Source organism: Rhinolophus hipposideros, assembly GCF_964194185.1.
Source record: "Rhinolophus hipposideros genome assembly, contig: HAP1_SCAFFOLD_95, whole genome shotgun sequence".
In the NCBI taxonomy this organism is placed as follows: Eukaryota; Metazoa; Chordata; class Mammalia; order Chiroptera; family Rhinolophidae; genus Rhinolophus; species Rhinolophus hipposideros.
In genome coordinates this window covers 25,389-48,045 of record NW_027669123.1, presented here as the reverse complement: position 1 = coordinate 48,045, position 22,657 = coordinate 25,389, and the positions used below count along the sequence as shown (strand labels likewise).

Sequence of the window (22,657 nt, the reverse complement as noted above, 5' to 3'; positions counted from 1 at the left end):
TATTGTCCTGTGTAAAGTTGAACTTTCATTGCTTTTGGCTGGTCAGTAGGTGGGGTTGCTCCTAGGCTGCCTAGTTGTGAGACTTAGCTCTGCCCTCGGTGGATGATCTGCTGCGTGAGGGTTGACCACTCCAATTAGACTTGGCCTCTATGGGCTCTTGTGCCTGTAGAGAATTCCCTCTGGGTGTGTCACTTGTAGGTCAAACCCAATAATACTCTGGTTGGGTCTGGAGTTGGTGTCAGGAGGTGTTGAATCTTGTGACTCTTGGGCTGGGCCCTGGTGTAGGGCAATTTCAGAACAAAGCCAATCACCAAGCACAACAGCAACAACAAAGTCAAAACCAAATACACTCACGTGTGAAAACAACCAGTAACCCACACTCAACACAGGCAAAAATATCAAAGATACAAAAACAAAACAAAACAAAAAATGCAGCGCCAGTCTTGGCTTAAGCCCACCAAGTAATCTCCAGGCCGTCCTCTGCTGTACCAGAGAGTCCTCTGTGTATTGTTCAGGCAGAGCCGGTCACCTGGTGCCCAGAGTGACCCTGGGACGGCAGATGTAGATGAGTGGGGCTATCGGGTCTGGATGGTAGTTTCTACAAAGTCAGTGCAGTTTCTGCTCTTGCCTGCACATATGCGCACTGAGAGTAACACAACCAGCCCTGTGCCCAGGTCTCCTGAGTCTTAGGTCACTCCTTCCGTGTGTGTGTGCGTGCGTGCATGTGTACGTGTGTGGTGGGAGATTTCTGAGCTGCTGAAAGCCCAGAGCTGCGACTGCTGCCTACTGCTAACCCCTGGGCATGTCTCCACAGTTGTAATTGCCCTGCCCTGGGCAGGTCAGAGAAGGTGGGGACTGGGGATGGAGGAGTCTTCTCTCTCTCAGCCCAGCAGTGTCACACACTTCCCAGCTTCTTCCCTGGGTCGCAGTAGCTACAAACCGGGTCCTCCCAGATCCTGAGCACTATGGGTCCTCTGTAATCTGACACTACTCCTCAGATCAGGGGCCAGCGTGAGTCTCTGGAAGGGTGGGGGTAGGATTGGGAGAGTCGGGGGAGGGGCCCAGGTATGGTGTTTACTTCCTTTGTCCTACCTAGGGCCCAGCTGGAGGTCTCAGCTGAGGTGACTGCCTCAAACTCTGATATGCTGCTCTCTGGGCAGGGAGATGAGCTGTGGGACACAGGGAAAGAGCCCACCTCCTGGCTCTTGTGGTCTCTGTTCTGTCCTGGGACCACCTGCACCTCCGCAGCCATGGATGCGGGCCACGTCTCTCTTCCCACTTCCCCTGCTCGCCCAGTTTGCCCACCTTCAAGTCATCCTCCTACAAGTCTCTTAGCTGTTCTGTGTGATGAGCAGAGAGCATGACTGCTGTTTTGAAATCTCGGTCACAGAGATCACAATCTTCCATAACTTTGACTTGGTTTCTGGAGAAGTGTCATCTTCTCTCAGTGTTAACCATGTCACCTTGCTTCTTCATGCTGCTGAGTGGCTTGTTCCTCTACAGGAGTACCAGGAAAAAATAACTAAAGAACTATACAAAGACAGTATGTTGCCAAAATGTATTAATTCAAGTTAGATATCATTGATTTCTGGAATAAAATGTAAATATTAAATGGCATCCCTTTTCATGTTCTGATAATAGATACTACATTAAATATTTTCTTGGCCTTAGCAAATAAAAAAGGTGAAAGCATAAATATTCATAGTGAAGACAAGGACATATGAGTAATATCTCAAGAGACTATGTATCTCTTTTTATTTCTGGCCTGTCCCCTTCCTTTCTTCTGCCATCCCTATGGAACTTTACACCTGCACGTTGAAAACGGGGCTTCATCAACTTTTATGTTTTTGCCAGTGATATGAGGCCCAATAACCAGACTTATCTAGTGATACTTAAGCAATTACTGTTCATATATGGTGTTTCCCTGAAAATAAGACCTAACCGGAAAATAATACCTAATGTGTCTTTGGGAGCAAAAATGAATATAAGACCCGGTCTATTTTTGGGGAAATACGGTACCTCCTAGAAGGGCCAAGCTACCATATTTCCCCGAAAATAAGACCAGGTCTTTTATTAATTATAGCTCCAAAAGACGCATTAGGGCTTAATTTCCGGTTAGTCTTATTTTTGGAGGAAACACTGTAGCTGTCACCTGATGGGTGACATTTAAATCTCCAGTCATTTACTTTGTCATTAGTTTACCATGTATCCTCAGGAGAAACTCCACATTGCTTTGCATGGAATGAAAACACCCAAATCAATGTAGTTCTCACCAAACATCTCAGCCTATATCTTGCTACCAACCCTCGTTTGCCCCTTTGCTCTAGCATCTAGCTAAACCAGACTACTTCTCGTTCCGTAGTGTTCTCCCCCACGCTAGTCTTCGCATCTGCGTCTTCCCTCTCAATGGCATCCTCTGTCCTTGTCCTTCAGGCATCAACGTCCATGTCACCTCCACCAGAGAGCAGACAATCAATACTGGGATGTCCCTTCTGTGGGTCCCACTCGCGTCCTGTTGTGCATTTGTATGGTATAGGGGCCTCTGAATGGAAATTGCCTGTTCATCTGTTCCTTCAGCTTATAGTAGATGATGGGTCAGGGCTGGACCGTGTCATCTTCGTCTTGTAACTTCAGTGCTTGTCCTACGACCTTGTTTATAAATGAATGAAGGATGAGACAACCAGAAGCTCTGATACTTGGCCACAATAGCAGTCAAGTCAGTGTGCAGCCGTGGGCAAACTGTATTGAATATGATCTCCTGTTGTGAGCTGTGGCCTCATCTAGAGGTTTTCTCATTCTTCTTAACACTTATACTTAGTTGTATTTTAAAGAACATAATTCTGTTTTTTCTTTCCAGCTCCTGCTGAATTTGAATCTGAATGCAACCGAAAATTTCCTCCATCACCTATTGATAATCTACTTGAGAATATAAAACTAGAAATTGTCCACAATGTGAAAAAAAAGTATAAGCTCTAAAATATAAATAGTACAAGTGTATTTACTGGGCTGTTTAAACAACATGTTAATTGTATCCCAAAATATATAGCATGTGAAATCCTTATTACAGGAAAATATTTTTGTATCATATGTTGTGGGGACAGAGCCCCAGAGAGCAGTTTCCAGGCTCTCGGCCTCACGTGGAGGGGTGCTGGCTCAGGTAGTAGATGGCCATCAACTGTGGTTGGATGGCCGTCAGCTGTGGCTAGTTGGCCGTCAGCTGTAACCAGTGAGCCACTGGCCACTAATATATCTGCTGTGGCTACACTAACTGTCGGTGCCTGCCGACGAGACGAACAGTCCCTGAAGTGGGGAGTGAGGATTGAGAAAAAAGAAGAGAGACAAAGATGGGATCGGGAGGGCAGGCAATTCTAAGTAGACTGCTGCAGTTCTAAGTAGAATGCCTCAGCCCAAGTTTATTTTTGCAGCTTATATACTCTGGGCATCAAAAAGTAACAGAACTGTCTGCAATCTAGTAGTTACAATAAAGGTAATACACAAGGGTGTGTTTTTTGGCCAGCTCCACACTTCCTGACCTTGTCTGGTTCTCTGTTCTCAGAGTAGCAAGTTTTGCCTTGCTGGGAGCACAAACCACTCAAGGAAGTCAAAGGTTCAACATTTCACAAAACAACACCTGCTAGCACTTCAGCACGGTTTCCCACAGGTCCCCCTTTTATATATAAAATTAACACAAGGGTTGCGCCTGGCTTAGGTGGTTGGTACAGATATGTCCATTTACCCGTCATAGGAGACCATCCCTCTAGCGAACGGTTCCTGTCTTAGGTTATGTACATTCTTACCAAATCCTTACCCATCTTTGGCTGCCGACCCATTGTAGGGGCTTTATACACGGGTGTCAGCGACACGGTGGACCTGGGCAGATAATCTCAACTCATGAACCTTTGTTTGGAGATCGATGTAGCCCTTGAGTATTACCTTTCTGAGCAACGGAGTAAAACACATGAATAGAAGAACACCAACAAACATTATTACAAAAGGCAGTAGCAAATGGAACAGAGCTAGAAAGGAGGGGAATTCTCCTCTGAGGTCCGAGTACCAAGGACCTGAAATGTTAACAGGTACCAAAATGAAAGAGGGTCGGTGGAGAACTACAGCTCTACTTTTGTCATTTGACCAATTGATGCTATTACTTAGGATACACTGTATACAAGATACATTAAACTGGACCCCGTCAATAGGGGTGATGTTAGAATTTCCAATCATAAGCACATATGGAGCCTTGACACAAGCAGTGGTATTGCCTTCTACCTTGCCTCGTCCCTCGTCCATACTCATAGTCACTGTATCCACTGCTCCCACTAGTTTCCAAATATGTCGATGGGGCCGGGAGGTATACCATAATCCCACAACCACTCCAGCCTTAGTCCCTTGTTGGATATCAGCACCTGTGTCATGGCCTCCGAACCATCTATAACAGCTTGATTAAACCCAGGGACACTATATTCCCAGGGTTCTTTATAACATTGTCTCCAAAGGATGGATCCGTTGTTTTTTCTGTTCTCCTCACCGCAAGGATCATGGGCTTGTGGTGGAGGGATAAAAACATTATCCCTGATGTTTTTCCATCCTGCTGGCTGATGGGATATGACAGTCTGTCCTTGGTTGTCTCAGTGAATTGTCTGGCTGCCCACATGGAAACATCCAGTAACGCTGACATTATCGCGAAGCATATGAGGAGTCCTATGCCCAAGCTGCTATGATTGAATCCAACAGCTTGTAGGACGGCAGGAGCGAATGGATGTCCTAACAGCCTAGTGTCATTTGTCCCAACAATGACTTCAGGCCCGTTCCACACAGTGGGGTGTAGCATGGGAGGGTCAGGAACATATGCCCAGTATGCTGAGGCATCTGCGCAACCAGCAGGATCTCGAAGACGCTCATCAGCAAGCCGCACCAACCTCTCAGGCAGCCACCGCGCACCTCCATTGTCCTGTGAATAAACACAAACATGCCCTTGTCCCCAAATTAGGACTGGGTCTGGCCCATGCCACTGGTTAGTAACTGGATCCTGCCATCTCACTTGGGCATAATCTTGTTGAGTGTTAGGATGCCAGAAGCGATCTGCGGCAGATCTGCCACGCGCATCCAGGTTTAAAAAATTTAGAACAAAGAGTGTGATTAAGGATTGTATGTGGGGAGACGGGGTAGACTCTAACGCTGCTGCCACACATTTTTGACATAGAGTAGGGCTATTAGCCATACCTTGAGGCAGCACCAGCCATTGATATCTCTTCATAGGTTCTTGTAAGTTAGTTGAAGGAACACTGAATGCAAACCTTTTACAGTCCTTGGGGCACAATGGTATTGTATAAAAACAATCCTTTAAAGCCAGGATTCTCTTATATGTGTTTTTGGGTATAGCAGAAGGATTAGGCAATCCTGGTTGTAAAGCCCCCGTGAGCTCCATAGTCTCATTTATTTTTCTCAAATCTTATAACAACCTCCATTTACCTGATTTTTTCTTAATTACAAATATGGAGAGTTCCATGGAGAGTTAGAAAGTGCTATATGTCCCTTATCAAGTTGCTCCTGTTCCAGCAACCTTGCAGCCTGTATCTTTTCTGATGATAGGGGCCACTGTTCTACCCAAACAGGTGTGTCGCTTTTCCAAGTGATAGCATCTGCATGGGGTACAGGAGGAGTAGTGACCCCCGTTAAAAATATCCCAAGCCAGCTCTTTGTGGTAAGGGCGAGGGAAAGATAGGCTCTTTTCTCCCTTGTCCAGAGGGACCTGAGCCATCTCTAGGCAGGAGTCCCTGATGGAACATCATCTTAGTGACCTGTTGATTAGGGCTGTACAGGTAACCTCCCATCTGACTCATGACATCTCTGCCCCATAGATTGACAGGCAATCCTGCCACTGTGTATGGTTGAAAGGATCCTTCATGTCCCTCTTGATCTTTCCACAACAATATATCACTGCTCTGTTCTGGTGACTGAGATTGTCCTATGCCTTGTAATTGGGTTACTGTTTGCTGCTTTGGCCAGTGGCTAGGCCACTGATCTGCAGTTAAAACAGAGACATCGGCCCCCGTGTCTAAAAGGCCCATGAAGGAACGGCCATTAATGGATAGTGGTAATTCTGGCCTGGTGGTGAATGGCCTGGACCCAATAAGCATCTGATGAACCCAGGCCCGCGTCGCCTCGGGATTTATGGCCTGCGGTTTTACCCGGTTTGACATGTGGAATTAATGATTGTGCTATGCGTTGGCCCTTATCGATCACTGAAATGCCTCCAGGCGAATGTGTCATAATCTTGATCTCTCCTGTATAATCCATATCCACAACTCCCGGAGCAACCAATATCCCTTTCATGGTAATACTACTCCTTCCTAGGATGAGTCCCACAGTCTGTGGAGGCAGAGGCCCAAAGACCCCTGTAGGAATAGCTCGCATTCCCATCTCAGGTGTTAGTACTGTGTAGGCGGCGCTACTGAGGTCCAATCCTGCGCTGCCTGGGGTTGGTCGGAAGAGTTCCTGAATGGATTTCCCTGGTGGGGGACCAACTGCGGCAGCGCCCCATAGCATTGTTGCGGGGCCTGGGGCTGGCCCCTCTTCCTGTTTCCTGGAAGAAGAGGATTACCGGAGGCATCCCTCTTAGATTTACATGCATTGGCCCAGTGTTTACCTCTCTTACATTTTGGGCATAATCCAGGTTGTTTTGGGCCCTCCTTCCTTTGAGGCTGACCTTGTTTATTAGGGAAGTTTTTGATCATATGGCCCGGCTGTCCACACCCAAAACAGTTGCCCTGTCCCTTTATTTTCTTTTGTTGTTGTTGTTGGAATAACATTTCTCTAACAGTCTTTCCTTGCAAAGCAGCGGCCATTGCAAGACCCTGTGTATAAGAAGGTCCTATTTTTGAGCACAACCAGACATAATCTGACAAGTCACTCTTATTTTTGTAAGGTCATAATGCAGCCTGGCATGCAGAATTAGCATTCTCAAAAGCGAGCTATTTAACTAACAGCATGCTGGCATCTGAGTCTCCCAGAATTCTTCCAGCCGCCTGCATTAATCGCGAAAGGAAGTCTTGGAAAGTCTCATCAGGCCCCTGGATAATTTTAGAGAGGTCCTCAGAACGTTTTCCAGGCATAGGAATCTTTTTCCATGCACGCCTGGCGGCAGCACTTGTTTGTGCATAAGCAGCCGGGTCAAAATTTAATTGTGTTTGCAAGTCTCTATAAGGTCCTTCACCTGCCAACATATCAAAGGAGATAGGAATGTTTTGTGTCTGATTTATCTCTGCAGTACTCTGACAGAATTCTGCAAAGTCAGACTGCCATAAGATATAGTCCCCTCCTGATAAGCAAGCCCTAGTAAGTTGCTTCCAATCACTAGGCGGCAGGGCTTCTGTAGCTAGTGATTCTAGCAGGGCCTGGGTGAACGGGGCATTAGGACCATATTGAGAACATGCCATTTTTAATTCTTTTAAACTTTTGAATGCAAAAGGCACATGGTCTCGGACAGGATTTCCTTGTGCGTCCTGTCTTTCTATCACTGGAAATGCCAACCCAGAATCTCCAGTATCTTCCCCTAACTTGCAGGCGGTTTGCAAAACCTTACGCAGAGGAGAATCACGAGGGCAAGTCTGTTCTGCCTGCCTCGATTGTACCATCTGCACCTGCACAGAGAGGGAGGCAATTGCTGACTGCAATCCATCAATCTCTGCCTGGAGAGGATTCAGATGTCCTGTCTTAGCACCTGTTTCTGTCTGAACCACCCCATTATAATCTTCAGGGTCATGATATCGAGGAGCGGCTTCCTCTAGGCCTTCCTCATCTAGGCCCTCCTCATCTTGGGCGTCCAGTCCGTTTAGCACACTTTTTAACATTTGAGTAAAAGACATTCTGCTTTTACCCTGTCCCATGATTTTTTACTCCCGACTGTGGTATCTCACCGCACCCCTTACCTTATGTGACGCGTCTCAGCTCCTTGCGGTGTCCTTCACTTTATCCCCAGTATTCAGGTCCCTGTTCGGGCGCCACTTGTCGGTGCCTGCCGACGAGACTAACAGTCCCTGAAGTAGGGAGTGAGGATTGAGAAAAAAGAAGAGAGACAAAGATGGGATGGGGGGGAGGGGGGAAGGGGGGGCAGGCAATTCTAAGTAGACTGATGCAGTTCTAAGTAGAATGCCTCAGTTCTAAGTAGAATGACTCACCCCAAGTTTATTTTTGCAGCTTATATACTCTGGGCCTCAAAAAACTAACAGAACTGTCTGCAATCTAATAGTTACAATGTTGGGATACACAAGGGCTTGTTTTTTGGCCAGCTCCACACTTCCTGACCTTGTCTGGTTCTGTGTTCTCAGAGTAGCAAGTTTTGCCTTGCTGGGAGCACAAACCACTCAAGGAAGTCAAACGTTCAACATTTCACAAAATAACATCTGCTAGCACGTCAGCACGGTTTCCCACATTAGTGTATTCAAAGCTTTATGCAGTCATCATCACAATCAGTTTTACAACATTTTCATCACCCTGGAAAGTATCTGTGTACTGTTAGCCTTCACCGTGTGCCAGTCTGCCCTTCTCACTCTTCCTAGCCCTAGGGAACCACTAGTGAACTCTCTGCTCCATATTGTGGTTTTGATGTATTTTCTGATGACTAATGATGCTGAGCTATCTTTTCACATGCTTATTGTCCATTTGTATAACTTCTTTGAAGAACTGATTATTCAATTCCATTGCCCATTAAAATTGGTTTGTCTTTGTCTTGTTGAATTGTAAGAATTCTTTATATATCCTAGATACAAATCGCTTATCAGATATAGGATTTTCAAATATTTCTCCCTTTCATTAGCTTGCCTTTTTAGTTTTTCAATGGTGTCCTTTAAAGCATAGAGTTTTTTTTTTTTTTATTTTAATGAAGTCCAGTTATCTACTTTTGTTTGGTACTGTCATATCTAAGACACAATTGCCAACTCCAGTCGTGAAGACATGAAGCTTCTTCAAAGCTTTTATAGTTTTAGCTTTTACCTTTTGAAATAATTTTATATATGGTATGATGTAGAGGTTTAATTTTTCTTTTGCATGTGGATATCCAGTAGACCCAGTATCGTTAGTTCAAAAGACTGTTCATGCCCAACTGGATTTTTCGGCACCCTTGTCAAAAATCGCTTGACTGTATATATGAGGGTTAATTTTTGGATCATCTTTTCCAATTTATTGGTCTATAGATCTGTCCTTACGCCATTACCAAATCAAATGTTATGAGAACGCTTCCCCAGTCATCTTACATATTACCAAATGCCTTATGTAATAATAAAATGTCAATGTAGGGGAATATCTTTAATTCCACTTCTATGGAGATGTTTTGCTTCTGGATGGAGCCTGTGGCCCGCAGACCTTGGTGACCTTATGACATGATGGGATATTAGGCTTACAAAGTCGACTCATTCCTTTTGTTTTCTTCATTCAAAACATTAATCTTTAACCCAGTGCCTCCCTTTCACTCCCATTTCCATCAAATGTCGGTAATAGGATCTGATACTTGGTGGACAACTTTCTTCATTTTGTCTATCTCCTAATCCATAGCCTCTTCCATAGATTTCACTGTCTAGGAAGGAGAAGATGAAACCTGGACCATCTGCTTTCCTCTTTAGAAATCTCTCTAATCCATCATCTTGCAATTGAAAAGTAGATTCTGTTTGACCCGGTTCTTTTCTGAAACACTGGTGCCAATCTTGTTCTTGGCATAGATCCTACATTCTCAGAAACACATTGAGATGCATAGTTGTACCTTTAGCTTCATATATAATTAATGGAATAAATATTTCATCCCATCCAAAGAAAACATTTCAAGAGTACAGCTGTTAAAATTCAGGAAGTAATTAATCAATCAGAAACAAGTAAAAGATTTGTTTGGGGCAGACAGCAGGAAGACCTACACCTGAACACCCGGCTCGCATTGTGGCCCGAGCCTCCCCACAACACGGGGCTGGATTCCAAGGTTCAGATCCTCAGAGACATAACCAACAGGAGCTGTGTTGCCCTTTGTGAAGGAGTCTTGGAATTCACAGGGAATGTCTTTCAACATATTCTGTTCATTAGGAGCCAGTCACTAATGTTGACCCATATTGTAGTGGTTTTATGCAATGAATATTTCAAAATTTAAGGACACATTTAAAAACCACCTTGATCTGTCCACTGGCCACAATTCTTTACGTTCCCCCCACATGGAAAATACACTCATCCCTACACAATACTCGCCACAAGTCTCAATTTAATGGCATCAGGCTCAGGTTCGAATCTAAGATTTTACCATCTTAGTCTGGTGCAAATGGGGATGAAGGGCCTGGGTTTTGGTTTCTAGGATAAAGCCCCTTGAGGACAATTCCTTTCAATATGAAAACATGAGAAAGGAAGAGACAAGTTATCTACCACCCACACACCCAACATTCTGCTCGACTGCTGAAGTTTCCCCTGCAGAAATAGAAAGTGGAAGGCACGTTAGTCCATAGCAATTCTGAAATACAGCCTGATGTGTGCTGTCCGTTCTTTGATTAGGACTTAGTCCTAATCATGCCAATGCTTCTCCATGGCCCTTTGCTGTCCCCTGTGAGCTCTTTGTTCTGTCCTTTTCATAAGAAATGACCTGTGCTTGCAGCTCATCCCTCAGCGTCATTCCTCCACCCAAATGTCTAAGACCTACAGGCCTCCTCTATTTTTCACTCTCTTGGTTTTTATTAGTCCAAGGTAACAAGGTGGTTTTTTGCTACTTGATTATCCTAAAAACTTGGAGTTGCGTGAGAGTTTATTGGGGTTCGTGCCATTAGAAAAGCCACCATCATACATCGTTTTGAGATAAGCTCTTGGGCTTCCTGTAGCTGTTGTAGGACCATGCCTATAAAATTCTTTTCCTCGGAAGAGCCTTCCAGGAATTTAAGGCCCCACCTTAACTCTTTGGAAGTCTTGAGGAAGGCTTTACAGTCTTGTCCTCATCCGTAGATCATGTCTTCCTGGGAGCACCGCGAATTTGATCTTCACTCAGAAGCCATTTCTTCATTTTAGCATGATTTGACAACAGGGCATGTGGGAGAGGCTGTAAATGGGAAACACATTTGAACACAATAAGTCCTGGTTCCTTTACAGTTCACAGTCTTTCGTTAGCTCATGTATCTCATGGATTTTACTTGGTTACTTCACAGCAAGAGTCCCCTTTTATCCAGATTTCAGACTCATTTTCTTCACTAGCTGAGAAGTCTTTGTGGCCATCCTCTTTAGGGGCCCGCAAGCCCCCAATAACCGTCTCTTGGAGGCTATTGTGGGTGTCGTTCTCATTCTTCTCCACATCCTTTCGGGTTCCACCTACCTCCTGGAGGAAAGGCACTCCTACAGGTTTTAGATTGCTTTTCTTTGTGGCCTCACACCATTTTGAATATCAGTATCAATGCCAGTTGTTCATTGCTGCTCAAGAAACCAACTCAAAAGCTAGTGGCTCACAACAGCATCTGTTTTGTTCACCAGTAATGCAGTTGAGTGAAGCTCAGTGAGACTAGCTCATTTCTGTTCCACCTGGCATCAGCTGCGTTGCCATGAAGCTGCGAATGAGAATCATCTAAAGGCTGTTACACACACGTGTAGCAGTTGAAGCGGGGTTTTGGCCGGGACGCCCACTGGGGCCGTCTCAGCGCGAACATCTGTAGGAGGCCTCGCTGTGTGTCCTGGGCTTCTTCATCTGCACAACATGGTGGCTGGGTTTTCAGGGCGAGCTTCCCGAGAGAAAGTCAGATGGAAGCTGTATCACATTTTCTGCCGCAGGCATAGCATTCTCACAGCAGTTCTGCCCTATTCCATGCACTAGAATCCAGTTACATCCTAAGGCCAGCACATATTAAAAGGGAGGGAATTTCATGGAGAAATGTCAAGAATTTGTAGCCATGTTTTAAAAACACTACATCCATCCACTCACCTCATCTTACCAAATAAGCATTGTATCTACAGGAAAGCAGTTCTACCCAACTCAGTATCACTGAAATTCCAGCAGATTTGTTGTTATTATTGCTGTTTAGGATGTTCTTGTATATTGTGGAAAGAGAGGATTACAAGATAGCATTACCGAATTAAGACACTTTTTTGTTGTTGAAAAAATGTATCGATCATCTCACTAAACATTCACAGTGTGAGATGTGATTTCTCCTTAACCTTGGGAATCATTTCTTCTTGAAAGCAATTCAAATTACCATGAAACATTTGTAGCTGACGGAGGCCTAACTATCTCAAGATGAGTTACTTGTAACTCCCTACAACTTTGTAAGAAATTACGGAGAGTTAAAATGGGGAACAGGTGAGAGACTATCAACTCAGAGGTGACTTACAGTCATTTTATAGAAGAAAAATATGAACCAATCATTCAGGAAATCGTAGAAAATCAAGTACAGATGTTGTGTGGCAAAGTCGATGACAATAAAGGATACATTTTTGAGTCTCCTGGTGCTTTTCTCTTTGTTCTTCATTCTGAGTAATTCAAGTTTCCACATTCTAAGACTCTACTACAGTATGGATGACATTTTATGGCAACTGAGTTTATTTCACAAGTTGATACTGGTTTGGGGTTAGACTATTCTCAGTCAACTTCCTTCGTAACCAAATCATACTATCTTACTCATTCAGAATGATGCTCTCAAAGCAAAACTGGAAACTGCATCTTGAGAATGTCTCCATCTGTGGGGTGGCCAGTTGGCTTAATGGTTAGAGCATCGTGCTGGTTCCAATCCTTGGTAACCAAGGTCGCTGGTTCGATTCCCACATGGACCAGTTAGCTACACCCTCCACAACTAGGTTGAAAACAATGGCTGGAGCTTGGAGCTGAGCCCCCAGTGGGCAGCCGGCCAGTTGGTTCAGTGGTTAGAGCGCAGTGCTCATAACACCAAGGTTGCCGGTTCGAATCCCGCATGGGTCAGTGAGCTGTACCCCCCATAACTAGTAGATAGAAGAGAACAATTTGACTTGGAGCTGAGCTGCGCATCCCACAACTAGATTGGAAACTGTTACTTGACAGGGAGCTGATGGGTTCTGGCAAAAACAGTGTTCCCCAATTATAAAAAATAAATTTGTTTTAAAAAGTTTTTTTAAAAAAAGATATCTATACCTTGTTGAAGAAAATCAATCTTAAACAGGAGTTATTATCTATGAAAGGAGTACAAATATCATGTGAAAAAGTAGAGAATAAAAAGAGTGGAGATAAAAATTATTAAACCTCAAAATTCATATAGTCACGAATGTGGTAAAAAAGAGTGAAGCAGAACACAGTAAATTCTGGGATATTGAAGACTGAGCAAGACAGGATGTAGTAGAAAAAGCTTTTTAAATCTATTTTTACATGTTAATTCATTGATTTTTAACACGCCTTAATTCATTTTGCTGCAAATTACGTTTTCGATATGCATAGTGTATGTGATTCTTCTACTCCCCTTAACGGCAGTTGTTTTTATTTTATTTTTTTTAGATTTCTGGAACTAAGGTGGTATCTGCTTCTCCTTTTTAATATTTCAGTTCCCATCATTATTGTCACTCAGTTGATCTTTGAGATTTGTTCTTTCTGAAAAATCATTTGATTTTTAAGACCAATTGATATAAAACGAGACTATTAGGAAATAAAGAAAATAAAATGCACCATATTCTTAGATTATTAAGTCATATTGTTCAATTTTTAAAATTTAAAATTGATTCTCTTATTGGAATAGTTAGATGAGATGATTCAAAATATTTTCATGATTCAGATCTATTTCATTCCGTATTGATGGTAAATATTTTAAACTTCAGCTTTTTTTTTTCATTTAAATTGCCCTCCAAATCATTGACTTAAAACTAAAGAATACAAATAGACTGTAATTATTCAGTTTATATTTATTTTTAAAATGTATCCTTTCTGTTGGCTTTAGGAACAAACAGCATCTCAAAAAAAAGTACACCCGTTAAATGACCATGATGGCGCTTCCGTAAGTGACATGGACATACTCAGAATTAAATATCTGGAATCTGAACTCTCCAAAATGAAAACTTCTCATGAAATAGAATTGGAAGAATATGAACACCTCTACCTAGAGGAATTAAAACTTATCACATCATTGCAAAACAAACTAAACAAGTAAGTCCAAACAAAGTCAGAGAAAATCAATCGATCTCATTAATTTGCCTCTAAAGTATAATTTTTATCAAGGCAGATTCCCGAGATTGATAGGAAATGAAAGCTTACTAAATAGTATAATTTTGGAAAATGATGTTAGTGAATAAATTACTTTTAAAATGTTAGTTAGTTCAGGACATTTGCATGTCTCCCCATTTTTGGTTTTACATGATTGTATTTTTCCTCCCGCGGTTTTCATAGAGTTAATCTGATCTACCAGTCTTTAAGCAAAGTGTTTTTGAAGCTTTATGATTTAGACAACGCTATTTATTATAAAATTTCTTGTCAGAATTCCCCTAAATAGTTTTTAATGAGGTAACTATTTATTATAAGATAACAACTTAAACCCAAAGGGTTAAGTACTCTGCATGTTCTGGCACTTGGTACATGTACTGTCTCCATTGTGCTCTGTGTTATTATCTCTGGAGGTCGCTTTCAGACAAGCTCTTCTTTCTAGTCTTTCTGATGTCCACAAAGGCATACATGTGAAATATAGCAGAGGGTTAACAACGTAGGGGTGAGGGTAGTATAACCCAAGAAGTGGCTAAAAAGATAAGGTGGTGAGCCTGAGGGGGTGTGTGGAAGACAGAAAGCGCAGAGCCCACGCCCAGCGCCTTGGTCACAGTGTTATATTATAAGCTACACGCCTGCGGAGCGGTTTCAGTTCAGTAGGGTCACCCACCAGGCTCCCTCCTTCTCCCCCAGAGGCTGTTGTTCTACATGACACTTCAGTCCTCAGGGTAATGAGGGCGCTACCCAAGGGCGGTGACTGCAAAGGCTTGAAAATATCTTGGTGGGATTTTTAAAAAATTCTAAACTCGTTTGCTATGTACGTCTCATGGCAATCCTCAAGAATCTTATTGGTTCAGCCATTGCAGAAGGCAGCAAGTATTATCTGTGAAGCCGTGGATGTCACTGATAGCCCGTTTCCTCCCCTCCCTACTTTGAATTTCTTCTTAGTCTGGCGTCCCCATAGAAACATATGTGCTTGTTTAGGATAATTTGAAACCTATCCTTGTGCATGCTAGGTCTGCCCTGACGCATTTTCAATGTTAAAATGCTGTTTAATGGGAAATTTCTTTTACTATTTATTATGGCAGCTTGAAAAAAATGCAAGTCATTCAGGAAAAATAAAATTCAAAGCTTTGTGTTTTACAATCTTCACAGTGCTAATGAAAGACTGGCAGAGGCTAGAACCGATCTTCAGGCAAAGGAACAGCCCAAGGAGTTTCTCAGCACTGCTCTTAGGAGGGGAGTCCTTGAGCCACCATGTGTTGGAAGTTTGAATACTGAGTTACTCCTCAGTGGAAATCCTGCTCCAAGAGAAAATTTGGTGATTCCTAAGTCAACCGCACGGGCTTCAAATGACATCATGGGGTATTACTGTCCCAAGGTTAGTTATATTAGCTTCTTTCCCTTGTGTTTCAGATTTCTTTCTTTTTTATTTCTTTGATATAATATTGTTTTGTTTTGTCTTATATATTCATTAGGGTGATATTGGTTAGTGAAATCATATGGGTTTCAAGTGTACATTTCCATAATACATCATGTATATATTTCACTGTGTGTTCACCATCCCGAGTCAGTTCTCCTTCCATCGCCATGTATTTGACCCCTTTTTCCCTCTTCTACCTCTCTCTCTCCCCCCTCACCCATTAAGTGTTGTCTGTGTCTAGAGTTTTTGTTTCTTTGTTTGTCGTTGATGAAATTTTGAGTTGTTTCATTGACTAATGCACACGAGGTAAAAGGCATAATTATGTGTGCTAATATGCATAGAAAAGAGACAGAAATTTTACAATCTTTTTTTAAGTCCCTAGAGCTCTCATGTGTTAAGAGTTATTTATTATTATTTAATAAATGTAACTAAAGTGATACATTTAAAATGCTTGAAAATTTGCCTTTAAATTTTATTACAGATGTTAAATATCATTGCCTAATAACCAATGGTATGCTTTGAGATGCTTTGGCTTCTTAATTGGTTTTAGTTGGAGATGATTCATAAAAATTTTAAAGTTTTGTGCATCCCAGTTTTTCTTCCCCTAAGTGTAAGTGAATGATGGCCGGCCAAACACCTAACCACAAATGGATGTTCATTATTAAATGAAACAGATATAATCCTTTTTATTAATTCGGCAAACTTATAATACTGCAGAAAGATTAGTCTCTGTTTTTATGGTTAATGTTATCTTCTAACAAGAGAGTATATCCTTAATTTTTATTTTATTCGTAGCACTATCTATTTCAGTGTTTTAAAATGAGTTGCTTCACAGTTGTACATATTCTAAATAGGGACATTAAGCAAATAATTGAATGTTTAAAATGAAGTTCACTTATGTCTATATGTCTTGACAGCATTTGGGTAATTGATGAGTAAGGTGGCAGTGCTAGGGAGTCTTTAAATCACAACTCGTTTTCTTCGTGTGACGTGGTTGTTAAAAATACTCATTCTTGAGTTCTTGACCAGCAGGAGTTCTGTTCGGTTCTGTTTCATAGTTTCCATCTCTTTGATAAAGTTCTCCTCCGGGTCATTAATTTTACTCCTGAACTCATTGAACTGCCTGTGAGTGTTGTTATATCTCAGTGACATTCTTCATGCTGTGACTTTGTTTTGTTTTACCCTCCAAAATGTTTGTTACATTTAAGCAACATGGAGAATACAGGAAGGAAAGCACAAATCATCTGCTCGGAACAATTGGTCTAATTTATATGCAGCATACAATATAGAAAATTAGTTTAAACCGGTTAGTAGAGGTCAAATTGAGGAGGGCTTTAAGTGAGTTTGATTTTTTTTTCTCTAGGCAGCAGTAGGCATAAAAAGGATAATGAAATAATAATTCTTTCATGGGGGAGTATATAATATGTGGCAGAGAGTCTGTTATCTCCTTTGTATTTGAAAAATTAAGTGAAGTATAATGTATGTCGTTAGTTTCAGGTGAACAAGCTTTTCCTGGTTCGTGCTACTCTTTGGCCCTAGAAGTAAATACTGTATGTCTTTTGACTATTGACATATAGTATTTTATATAATATAGTATATAATATACTCAGCTTCTTGCTGGGGCTACAGCTGAAAATAGTTCAGCCCTGTTTCTCTTTGGCCATGACTCGACTGTGTTGAACTGGGTTATTTTAAGCTGAGGGCCAGATTGCTGATTGACAGGTGTTATATATGTGCCTGAAAGTCATCAAGAAGTGCTATTTTTTTTGGTTTGTTTGTTTCACTGTGCAGAAACTAGTTCTGGGTGTCTTCTTTTTTTTCAGTGAATGAGTATTATTATTTTTAACTCTTTTTTATTATTAGTTTCAGGTGTACAAAACAATGTAATAGTTACACATTTATAATTTGTATGCCTCACATAATGATGACCCCTCTCCCCTCATCAACGACCCCTTTGACATCACATACAGCCATTACATTTCCACTGCCTCTATCCCTCAGGCTGTACTCTACTTCTTGTAAACATATATATACATACATGTATATGTGTGTGTGTGTATAACAATTGTAGTTAACATTAACATTCATTATTGTTCAGCTTCAGCTTCAGGTGTACAGTGCAGTTGTCAGGCATCTACATCATCTCTGAGGTGCTCTCCCTAATGAGACAAGTGTAATCAGATACCCTACAAAATCTTTACATTATTGATTACATTCACCAAATTGACTTTCGTATCCCCATGGCAATCTTGGGGTTATCGATTGTGCTTTGTAATCCCCTCACCTTCCCCCTTATTCCCACCCCCCTCCCATCTAGCAACCTTCAGTTTTTCCTCTGTGTCTCTGAGACTGTTTCTGATTAGTTCACTCATTTATTGTTTTCTTTAGATTCCACATATAAGTGAGATCATAAGGTATTTGTCTTTCTCTGTCTGACTTATTTCACTTAACGTAATGTTCTCTAGGTCCATACATATTGTTGCAAATGGTAAGATTTCCTTCTTCTTTATGGCTGCGTAATACTCCATTGTATAAATGTACCACAGTTTCTTAATCCAGTCGTCTACCGATGGGCATTTTGATTGTTTCCATGTCTTGGCTATTGTGTATAGAGCTGCAATAAACATAGGGGTGCATACATTTTTTTGAATTAGAGTTTTGGATTTCTCCGGATCGATGCCTAGGAGTGGAATTGCTGGGTCATAAGGTAGTTCCATTCTCAGATTTTTGAGATACCTCCATACTGTTTTCCATAGTGGCTGCACCAATCTGCAATCCCACCAACAGTGCACAAGGGTTCCCTTTTCTCCACATCCTCGCCAGCGCTTGTTGTTTGTTGATCTATTGATGATAACCATTTTGACTGGGGTGAGGTGGTATCTCATTGTGGTTTTTATTTGCATTTCTCTGCTGGTTAGTGAGGTTGAGCATTTCTTCATATGTCTGTTTGCCATCTGTATGTCCTCTTTAGATAAATGTCTCTTCATGTCCTCTGCCCATTTTTTAATTGGGTTGATTGTTTTTTCGGAGCTGAGTTGAGTGAGTTTTTTAATAAAGTTTGGATATATCAATGGCAGATATCTTCTCCCATTCAGTAGGACCCTTTTTTGTTGTAATGATGGTTTCCTTTACTGTGAAAAAAATGTTTAGTTTGATGTAATCCCATATGTTTATTTTTTCTGTTACTTCCCTTGCCCAAGGGGATGTATCAGTAAAAATCTTACTCCGGGTAATATATGTAAAGTTGCTTCCTATATTGTCTTCTAGGAGTTTTATGGTATCAGATGTTACATTTAAGTTTTTGACCCATTTTCAATTTATTCTTGTATATGGTGTAAGGAGGTGGTCCAGCTTCATCTTTTTGCATGTGTCTGTCCAGGTTTCCCAGCACCATTTATTGAAAAGACTGTCTTTACCTCACCGTAAATTCTTGCTTCCATTGTCGTAGATTAAATGGCCATATAGGCGTGGATTTATTTTTGGTCCGCTTGTGTGTTCACTGTTAACTTGTCTTCTGAGTCGCTGATTCGATTCTCTGACTCATCTAACCCACTGGTAATTCCTTCAAGCGTGTGCTTTATTTCACTTGTTGTATTCTTTAGTTCTAACTGGTTGTTCATTATGATTTCTCTATCCTTCTTTATGTCGTCACTAAGCTCTTTAAACATTCTTATCGTCAGTGTTCTGAACTCTGTCTCTGATAGATTGGTTACCTCTATTTCATTTGGTTCCAATTCTGGAGGTTTCTTCTGTTCTTTTATTTGGGACATGTTTCTTTGTTTCCCCATTCTGGTTGACTCTCCGTGTTTGCTTCGATGTATTAGGTAGATCCCCTAGGATTCTCGGTCTTTGCTGGGTTATCTTATGTAGTGTGTGTCCTTTATATCTGACTTGCACCACTTCCCTATTCTCCTGTGCGTGTGCTCCAAAGGTGACCCTGGTGTTGTGTATATTGTCCTGTGTAAAGTTGAACTTTCATTGCTTTTGGCTGGTCAGTAGGTGGGGTTGATCCTAGGCTGCCTAGTTGTGAGACTTAGCTCTGCCCTCGGTGGATGATCTGCTGCGTGAGGGTTGACCACTCCAATTAGACTTGGCCTCTATGGGCTCTTGTGCCTGTAGAGAATTCCCTCTGGGTGTGTCACTTGTAGGTCAAACCCAATAATACTCTGGTTGGGTCTGGAGTTGGTGTCAGGAGGTGTTGAATCTTGTGACTCTTGGGCTGGGCCCTGGTGTAGGGCAATTTCAGAACAAAGCCAATCACCAAGCACAACAGCAACAACAAAGTCAAAACCAAATACACTCACGTGTGAAAACAACCAGTAACCCACACTCAACACAGGCAAAAATATCAAAGATACAAAAACAAAACAAAACAAAAAACGCAGCGCCAGTCTTGGCTTAAGCCCACCAAGTAATCTCCAGGCCGTCCTCTGCTGTACCAGAGAGTCCTCTGTGTATTGTTCAGGCAGAGCCGGTCACCTGGTGCCCAGAGTGACCCTGGGACGGCAGATGTAGATGAGTGGGGCTATCGGGTCTGGATGGTAGTTTCTACAAAGTCAGTGCAGTTTCTGCTCTTGCCTGCACATATGCGCACTGAGAGTAACACAACCAGCCCTGTGCCCAGGTCTCCTGAGTCTTAGGTCACTCCTTCCGTGTGTGTGTGTGCGTGCGTGCATGTGTGCGTGTGTGGTGGGAGATTTCTGAGCTGCTGAAAGCCCAGAGCTGCGACTGCTGCCTACTGCTAACCCCTGGGCATGTCTCCACAGTTGTAATTGCCCTGCCCTGGGCAGGTCAGAGAAGGTGGGGACTGGGGATGGAGGAGTCTTCTCTCTCTCAGCCCAGCAGTGTCACACACTTCCCAGCTTCTTCCCTGGGTCGCAGTAGCTACAAACCGGGTCCTCCCAGATCCTGAGCACTATGGGTCCTCTGTAATCTGACACTACTCCTCAGATCAGGGGCCAGCGTGAGTCTCTGGAAGGGTGGGGGTAGGATTGGGAGAGTCGGGGGAGGGGCCCAGGTATGGTGTTTACTTCCTTTGTCCTACCTAGGGCCCAGCTGGAGGTCTCAGCTGAGGTGACTGCCTCAAACTCTGATATGCTGCTCTCTGGGCAGGGAGATGAGCTGTGGGACACAGGGAAAGAGCCCACCTCCTGGCTCTTGTGGTCTCTGTTCTGTCCTGGGACCACCTGCACCTCCGCATCCATGGATGCGGGCCACGTCTCCCTTCCCACTTCCCCTGCTCGCCCAGTTTGCCCACCTTCAAGTCATCCTCCTACAAGTCTCTTAGCTGTTCTGTGTGATGAGCAGAGAGCATGACTGCTGTTTTGAAATCTCGGTCACAGAGATCACAATCTTCCGTAACTTTGACTTGGTTTCTGGAGAAGTGTCATCTTCTCTCAGTGTTAACCATGTCACCTTGCTTCTTCATGCTGCTGAGTGGCTTGTTCCTCTACAGGCACATTTGAAGTAGTGAATACTTTCTTATGTAGGTACATTTCGATTTGAACAATTAAACAGGTATATAGTTAGAGGTCTTTCTTTTGTTTTCAGTAGATGGTACAAGAGTGTAATTTCTGTTTTCTCCCACAGGTGCTCCTTGAGTATGGGGGATCCAGGGGCGGGGGCTTAGCTGTGGGTGTGGGAGTCCAAGCCTGGGTGACCAGGGAGATGGGTGTTGCAACTGCATCCAGGTCTCCAGGGTCTCTGGTCACCACCACCAAGCAGGTGGGGGAAGTGGGTGGTTGAGGGGAGCGTGTTCTTGAGCCCGCTGAGCTGCTACCTGGTTCCCTATGTCTACTGGTAGCACTGTGTGTGGTCGTGAGACTGGAGAATTGTTTCTGCTGCTGCTACTGGTCCCTGGTGGTGCCAGCACTGCTGCATCTGGAGAGGGGTGGGGGGATGCTGCTGCTGCCCCACTTAGCCTCCCCTGGGCAGTGATGTGGGAGCTGCACCCCGTCCCCTCCACCACCACTGCCTTTGCTGGGGCTTCAGGCTCAGCCTTGTCCCCCTGGAACTGCAGCTGTGGGCTGTCCCTGTGCTTTCCTCCATCCTGCCTCCCTTTCACATCCAGTGCACCCTCCTTCCCTTTTACAGATGCGTGGTGTTTTAAGGAATCGTAGTGTGTTGAGCAGAAGATCCTTTCTTGGGCTATAGATGCCCGATGAGTTGTAGATATCGTGGAGATAGAAAGGGGTTGTCTCTCTTGACATGATGTTTACATCATTCCAAAGAATATCCATTTTGATCAATGCAGGGTGGTTTGTGGTTTTGATGGTGTTTTGTGGCCTCCTTTTTTTTTTTTTCAGTTTTATTTTATTTTTACATCCCTCACAACGTGAACCCCCCTCCCCCCATCCACCACCACCCCGACCTCACACCGAGCCATCACATTATACACATAAATTTATAGTTGGCATTCATTAATGTCCAGTCTCTGGTGTACAATGCCATGACCAAGCATCCACCGCATCCCTGAGGTGGTCTCCCAAACAGGACACATGTCCATCGGACACCCAACAAAATCCCCAAACACTATTGAGTAAGTTCCCCAAAGTAATTCTCAAAAGACCCTGAGGCCATCCTGTGGTCACCAACCGCCCCCCAATCCCTTCACCCTTCCCCCCATCTCCAACCCCCTCCCACATCTAACAACTGTGGCCTTCTTAATGCAGAGAAACATAGCACAGGCCTGTGCTAAATGGGGCTCCAACCTTGTGTTTTCATTTAGCTTCCCCTTAATAAATTATAGGAGAACAAAGCCAAGGATTTTCGGACAGCCCTTCGGCTAAATGGAGTCCAAGTCCTTCAAAGTGGTGAACCTGGAGGAAGGACTGGGTACAAAAAGAAAGTGAATGGCCAACGCTTCTGTAAATTCTTAAGCATGATGCACAATTAAAATGTTCACAGTGGTTTCACCACAGAAATCAGAAGATGAAAGAGTGTAAAGGCAGAAGCAATGAGAGAGAATATGCTTGTGGACATTTTTCCTTTAATTATTTTTTGGTAGGAAAGAGGTGTTTAGTTTTCAGTATTTCCTCATAAATTGGAAAATTGTTTATGTTAAAGTCAATGCCCTCATT

At 43.0% G+C, this 22,657-nt stretch overlaps 1 protein-coding gene across 1 annotated transcript in view; it reads left to right on the top strand.

Annotated features, from left to right (window-relative positions):
- LOC308495676 (ankyrin repeat domain-containing protein 26-like) overlaps positions 1-22,657 on the top strand; it is a 96,584-nt gene that overhangs the window by 66,646 nt on the left and 7,281 nt on the right. Inside the window, exons 18-19 of the mRNA XM_081080646.1 lie at positions 13,899-14,104; positions 15,311-15,536. Coding sequence (XP_080936772.1) covers positions 13,899-14,104; positions 15,311-15,536 — 432 coding nt within the window. The remainder of the gene's footprint in view (positions 1-13,898; positions 14,105-15,310; positions 15,537-22,657) is intronic.